The sequence below is a fragment of the Polyodon spathula genome, chromosome 9 (genome assembly GCF_017654505.1).
Source record: "Polyodon spathula isolate WHYD16114869_AA chromosome 9, ASM1765450v1, whole genome shotgun sequence".
NCBI classification, from domain to species: domain Eukaryota; kingdom Metazoa; phylum Chordata; class Actinopteri; order Acipenseriformes; family Polyodontidae; genus Polyodon; species Polyodon spathula.
Genome location: NC_054542.1, coordinates 48,928,472 through 48,936,030, shown reverse-complemented (window position 1 = coordinate 48,936,030; position 7,559 = coordinate 48,928,472). Strand labels below are relative to the sequence as shown.

The 7,559-nt window shown below is 39.2% G+C and overlaps 1 protein-coding gene across 1 annotated transcript in view; it reads right to left on the bottom strand.

Moving 5' to 3' along the window:
- Positions 1 to 5,780: 5,780 nt before the first annotated feature.
- The window catches only part of LOC121320980 (ephrin type-A receptor 6-like), a 40,973-nt gene continuing 39,194 nt past the window's right edge, over positions 5,781 to 7,559 (bottom strand). Inside the window, exon 13 of the mRNA XM_041259845.1 lies at positions 5,781 to 7,449. Within this exon, the coding sequence (XP_041115779.1) occupies positions 7,335 to 7,449 (115 nt within the window). The 3' untranslated portion in view covers positions 5,781 to 7,334. The remainder of the gene's footprint in view (positions 7,450 to 7,559) is intronic.

Genomic DNA, 7,559 nt, shown 5'->3' with positions numbered 1-7,559 from the left:
TGCTAAGGTGATCAGAGCTAAGATCCGCGCTCCAGCGACACCCTTTGGCAAACAAAAAAATGAAGGGATATTTTGAACAAAATAATGCTAGGGTGTTATTAATAAATGATGTGTAACAATAGGATGCAGCCACATGATTACGTTTTTTATACAGACATATTTTGAGTTGACTTGGGATCTTTGATACACACACACACAGTCAGCACTCTCTCTCTCACACACACACACACACACACACACACACACACACATGCAACTTCAGCTATCCCACATATCTGTCTGAACAGTCTGTCATAAATTATCTTTTGTAATGCCAACTGAATGAGTCAACCCTTATCACAATGCGCAAGGTGGCAAATGTGATTTGGCTAAGAGGGCTGATACGCACTCAGTGGGCCATTTATCTCTGTATCCTACATAAGGGTGGTTTTACACTTGGCAATTACAGCTAGCAGCAATTGCTAGTAAGCAAAATGTTGCTGAATTCTCACCCCTGTGAATTGTAGGCTAGGGGGTGAGAATTAAACCTGGGGTAAATTTCCTGGGGGTGGAGAGCCGGGGGTGAGCATTAGGCTGCGTGTCATTCAAGGCACTAACAACCAGAGAAAAGTGGCGTTTACAAGAGGGTGAATTTAAATTGGTTTATTTATTTATTTATTTTAAGTAAAGATTGTCTAAATGCCAATAAGTAAACATTATATTCTGAACTTGCATTACAATTCAAAACAATTAGTTAGCTAGTTAACATTTATTTGAACCGTTTTTGTGGTTTTTGTACATTGGTTTGTAATTGTTTTTTTTGTTTTGTTTTTTTCGAGTTATGTTTGATAAAGATATTGTAATGTTATTGCAAATGTTACGTGGAGAAGAACTTAATAATTATTTTACTAAACTTAGTTGATGCATTTGTTTGCTAACAACACATTTCCACGTTGAGGTAATCTATAGCAGGGTTAAAGTAGAAAAAAAAAACCCTGCTGCAATGTTTAAGTTACAGTTCTACAGCTTGTTTTTATATATTCCTTTGAAATTCAACTTCATTATATGTAAAATGAATCCTTATATTTAATATATTACCTAAATACCCAATATAAATGTATTGAATGTGTCAGTGCCATGTTGAATTTCCATGAAATCGCAAGCAATTTTGCCAGCATTAAATTTATCAAGTGTAGATTAGAAAAAAATGCTGGCAATTAATTGGCAAGTGTAAAAGCTCTTTCGTATCAGGCTTACTATTACTGGTGTTTCACAAGGAGCAGAACCAGAAACACTGTAGACACGTTTTACTGCTCTCTCTCTCTCTTCAATTTGTAATTGGGACAGCTTACCATGCCAAGTTTCTGCCATCTCTAATTTGGCAAGAACTGGTAATTATAGCACTGTACTGTCACAGATTAAATGCTGTTAAATCTGACAGGTACACGCTGATTAAACAAGATGACTACCGAAGATTAAGCAACACTACTGCACTGCCACATCAACGAATGCAGTGGACAGCCCTCCAAAAGCCACATTTCTATACTGCATCTCATCACTTACATTATTTACAGGATAACATTTTAGAGGGCCTGCCAAACAGCTTTGTTCTTGATGTGTATTGATCTTGAGCAATTATGATAAACCTGATTATTAACCCTTACTGGTTACTGGTTAATCAATGTATGCAGAGTTTATACAAGGTGGGTCCTTGAGATTGTATGCTCGTTTCCAGAGAAACCTGGAGCAAGCTTGAGAGCAATGTAATAGTTGAGGTCCCATTAATTCGATAACACTGTGTAACAATTTTTTTTTTTTTTTTGTTCCTGGGTAGTAAATGTTATTTCCTAATTGCTTATGCCTCAAAAGTATAGAAAATGGCTATTATTCCCCACAAACTTTGCTTTTGTGACCAGGACAGTGATATTTTGAAATATCACTATTTCCAATGAAAAACAGGAGCTTTTGTGTCTTTTCGTTCACATAAAGTCAGAAAAAAACAACATATGAATCCAAATTAACATGTATTTATACTAAAGTAAATTTACAGTTTAATCATAAATCTAGAAAAACTACTCACTTCTAAATCTTTTGTAGTCATTTTTGTATTACTTTAGTATAAATACATGTTAATTTGGATTCATATGTTGTTTTTTTCTGACTTTATGTGAACGAAAAGATACAGAAGCTCCTGTTTTCTCATTGAAAATAGTGATATTTCAAAATATCACTGCCCTGGTCAGAAAAGCAAAGTTTGTGGGGAATAATAGCCATTTTCTATACTTTTGAGGCATAAGCAATTAGGAAATAACACTTACTACCCAGGAACAAAAATTGTGTTACATAGTGTAATCAGCACTCTTTCTATACAGTGCAATGTAATAGTTGAGATCTCATTGATTTGATAATCAGCACTCTTTCTTTATAGTGCAATGTAATAGTTGAAACCTCATTGATTTGATAATCAGCACTCTTTCTATATAGTGCAATGTAATAGTTGAGATCTCATTGATTTGATAATCAGCACTCTTTCTATATAGTGCAATGTAATAGTTGAGATCTCATTGATTTGAGAATCAGCACTCTTTCTATATAGTGCAATGTAAGAGTTGAAATCTCATTGATTTGATAATCGGCACTCTTTCTATATAGTGCAATGTAATAGTTGAGATCTCATTGATTTGATAATCAGCACTCTTTTTATATAGTGCAATGTAATAGTTGAGATCTCATTGATTTGATGTCATGATACAGCTTTTGATTTCTGTAGTGTATGAAATAGATCGACTTTAAGCTTCTAAACAAACAAAACAACATTACACTACAATGGCAAATGTGCAGCAGTATTTATATTTTTATAAAGTACTAGTGTACTGTACAACAGCTATGATTTGAAACATTCCAATTCGTTAGGCCTCGTCGTTTATTACAATTCAGAATGCTTACCTCCTCTGTTGGAGCTGAGAGGCTGTCTGTGTGAAGCCTGGGGAAAAGTGAACAGCATGTGAAGAGACCTGTGTGGCCAGAGTGGAAAGAAAGGTACAGTCAATATTGTCTACTATGTCTTTGGTAACCGATAAGAGTTAGAGAGTCTGAAAAAAGTTAGTTAGAACTCCAATGGTAGCTAGGTTTTTGTTTTATTATTTTGTTTTGTGTAAATAATGAAATTGCATGAAAGCGCTAAACCTGCTGTTCTTGTGTCGGGGTCAACTGTTTTAAGGGTGCAAACCAACCTTGGCCGGGGGTGGCTATATCACATTTGGATCTGGTTCTGGCGCCGGTAACTCCAGTTCTGGCTCAGGAAACTCTGGTTCTGGGAAAGGAAACTCTAATTCTGGTGCAAGCAACTTTGGGTCCAGCAGCAGCAATTCTGATTCTGTCAGTAGCAACTCCGGCAGCAGCAATTCTGACTCTGGCAATAGCAACTCCGGCAGCAGCAATTCTGACTCTGTCAATAGCAACTCCAGCAGCAGCAATTCTGACTCTGTCAATAGCAACTCCGGCAGCAGCAATTCTGACTCTGGCAGTAGCAACTCCAGCAGCAGCAATTCTGGCTCTGGCAATAGCAACTCCAGCAGCAGCAATTCTGATTCTGGCAGTAGCAACTCCAGCAGCAGCAATTCTGACTCTGGCAATAGCAACTCCAGCAGCAGCAATTCTGACTCTGGCAGTAGCAACTCCAGCAGCAGCAATTCTGACTCTGGCAGTAGCAACTCCAGCAGCAGCAATTCTGACTCTGGCAATAGCAACTCCGGCAGCAGCAATTCTGACTCTGGCAGTAGCAACTCCAGCAGCAGCAATTCTGACTCTGGCAATAGCAACTCCAGCAGCAGCAATTCTGACTCTGGCAGTAGCAACTCCAGCAGCAGCAATTCTGACTCTGGCAGTAGCAACTCCAGCAGCAGCAATTCTGACTCTGGCAATAGCAACTCCAGCAGCAGCAATTCTGACTCTGGCAATAGCAACTCCAGCAGCAGCAATTCTGACTCTGGCAGTAGCAACTCCAGCAGCAGCAATTCTGACTCTGGCAATAGCAACTCCAACAGCAGCAATTCTGACTCTGGCAGTAGCAGCTCCAGCAGCAGCAATTCTGACTCTGGCAGTAGCAGCTCCGGCAGCAGCAATTCTGACTCTGGCAATAGCAACTCCGGCAGCAGCAATTCTGACTCTGGCAGTAGCAACTCCAGCAGCAGCAATTCTGACTCTGGCAGTAGCAGCTCCGGCAGCAGCAATTCTGACTCTGGCAGCAGCAGCAGCAATTCTGACTCTGGCAGTAGCAACTCCAGCAGCAGCAATTCTGACTCTGGCAATAGCAACTCCAACAGCAGCAATTCTGACTCTGGCAGTAGCAGCTCCGGCAGCAGCAATTCTGACTCTGGCAGTAGCAACTCCAGCAGCAGCAATTCTGACTCTGGCAGTAGCAGCTCCGGCAGCAGCAATTCTGACTCTGGCAATAGCAACTCCAGCAGCAGCAATTCTGACTCTGGCAGTAGCAGCTCCGGCAGCAGCAATTCTGACTCTGGCAATAGCAACTCCGGCAGCAGCAATTCTGACTCTGGCAGTAGCAACTCCAGCAGCAGCAATTCTGACTCTGGCAGTAGCAACTCCAGCAGCAGCAATTCTGACTCTGGCAGTAGCAACTCCGGCAGCAGCAATTCTGACTCTGGCAATAGCAACTCCGGCAGCAGCAATTCTGACTCTGGCAATAGCAACTCCGGCAGCAGCAATTCTGACTCTGGCAATAGCAACTCCGGCAGCAGCAATTCTGACTCTGGCAATAGCAACTCCGGCAGCAGCAATTCTGGCTCTGGCAGTAGCAACTCCAGCAGATGCAGCAACTCCTGCTGTCGGTGGATATCTTCTTGTTTAAGGCCCTTAATATTCTCATTCCATTTCTTTTTCTTTTTCTGTCAGGTTCTGAGCTGGGTCAGTCTTCCCTGCCACAAAACAAACTTAAATACAAATTATTGCTTAAACATCCATATGGAATGCCTTGGTTTAAAAAAAAAAAAACATTAAACAGGCAGACTCCAACAGCAATGACGGTCCGACAAGCTTTAAACCAGTAAACAGCTGAATGCATGCAGTGTCTCCTACACTCGCATATACTGTCATACTCCACTTGACAATTGTCTGGCAAATGAGATGAAAGGGCTGCAGCAATGAATGAGAATGACTTGTCTGTTTAGTTCTCTCGCTCCTTTTTTTTTAACCTAAAATAGACAGGGTTTACCTGCCTTCTGAATAATTTATCTGTTTTCCCGATAAGTTATTTTTTGTTGTTGTTATTATGAAAAATACATTTCTGGAGATCTTTTAATGGCAACCGTTGCAAGAATCTTTACACAACATCAAGGATAAACATAACAGTCATACAGTTTTAATATGAAGCGTGCAACATATTGCAACAATCAGTAGACATGGTGCTCCAAATCACAGAAACCTTTGACAATGGACAAGACTCACCCTTTTACACTCAAACAATTGGCTTAGAACTAAGCATTGTGGGATTCAGTAGCGGTTCATTCATGTCTCGTGCAGTCAGTGTATGCTTATTATGTGATTTTAACTTACAGTAGTACATGTTATGGTTTATTTTACATGCTACATAGTGCTGCCTGTTGTAATTTGGTTTAATTCCTGCAAGGATCCTGAAGAGAAAGTACAATCCATGCTTGCTTGGACTCTTGCTATTATGGCTAGTTTACCTAAAGACTGTTATGGTAAATAAATACTCACGAGTCAGATGCTATAGGTAACCATCAGAACTAGAACTTTTATTTTAGTCTGTAAGACCTGACAATGCCTCTTTGGAAATTATAGAAAAATAAAATACAAGAATTATAAGTAACTTGTACTTTGTACAAAAAATCTCATTACATTGCTCAGCAGTAACATTTGCTAAACACCAGTTCCTATGCATTCATTGTCTTTGCATACTGCCATGGCTGTGAAAGCAGAGCCAGTCTCAAGCTTTTACCTGGGAAGGCGCGCTGCACATGTAGCTGAACACATCTTGAAAGAGTTTTGTTATTAAGAGGTACACATGTAGGTGCTACATGGCAAATATATGGCATACTTTTCATACTGATCCCCAGGCTCTTTCTCTCTCTTTTTCTGTTTTCCCGCTATTTTATTTACTCCACTTCCCAGAATAGATTTCCCCATGAACCCTATTTCTTTTTTTTTTTTTGCATGCAGTTCACTCATTTCCCCTCCAGAGGGCTTATCCAACCCAAACATGGCAGTAAATGGCCCATTGCTAAGAATGAGTAAGAATGGGGGGCATTGGCCTTGCACCACACTGTGTTTTTTCATCATTTTCTACAAGCAACTCACATTTTAACTTTATGACCTCACAATACATTGTTTTCAAAGTTACTGCACAACAACAGTTCACAGATATTGTACAACTCAAATTGCTTTCTAAATTACCCAGTACAATGTGCTGTTCCAGCACGACCCCTATAGCACAGGTAGTTAATATGAGAGGGGCTAAACTAAACTAGCTGTTTGGGATTAAAACACTTATTTTCCCCTGTGAAACTGCATTCTAGCATAAAACTCAAAACTGGAGTGCGTGGCGTCAAAATTACTCTACTGTTAAATATGTCTATTTGAATCAAATAAAGACTGTTGAGCTATGCTTAAAAACAACTGCATATATTGTTGCATTAAATAAAGCAGTAATTAAAGAACTGAAAAAAAAAAAACTCAAACATAATCAAAGTTGACTAGGGTTTTCACATACAGGACTTCACACATATAAATATCAGGTTAAGATAATAATCTGTAAATGGATTATACACTTTAAAGTTGACAACATTCAGTAGTTCTTATTTAAATAGACTGTTAACAGTTTCAAGTATCACCATACCAGTTATCCTGGGAAGTATTAAAAAAAATAGAATAATACCCCATGACTCTTAATAAACTATAAAGTAATTATTATATTAAGGACAATCGTTTGATTGCACATCTGATATTAGCAGCTACATGGTCACTAAACATGAAAAGTAAAATATAGATTACAGTATGTCCCCAAATATACCATACCATTCTAAATGTAGTAATACTATTGTATTATTCGGCTATACAACCGTGAAATATTATTTAAAGTGAAAAGCAATCATCAAGTCTCCAATAGTTGGATTGGATCTCCTTCTAGTCTTTGAAAACAGTCTTGATTATTGAGAGCATCTTTATTGGAAGTCAAAGAAAGCCACTGTGTACTTCATATCTGAAAAATGTTCTAGATGCACAAGCTGTCGCAAGTCTTGCAGTTGGGGAAAAAAAAAAAAAAAGTCTTCCAATTGAAATTGCTGAGGCACAGGACATGGACTGTTGTCTGTTTTTCATACATGAAATCCATTCTCTTGTAAGTGCATCATCTGCAACCTCAACGTCTGTATACTGCTCACTATTCTTCTCTGGTGGCCAATTAGTGTGACTCCAATCCTCCTGACATCACTGGAAAAGGAGAAGAAAACACAAGAGGTTAGGACATCCGTGCTTACAAATGCACACGAGTTCTGGGAGTGCCCTAGCCTCCTGGAAGCAGGACCTCAAGTGAAAGACAG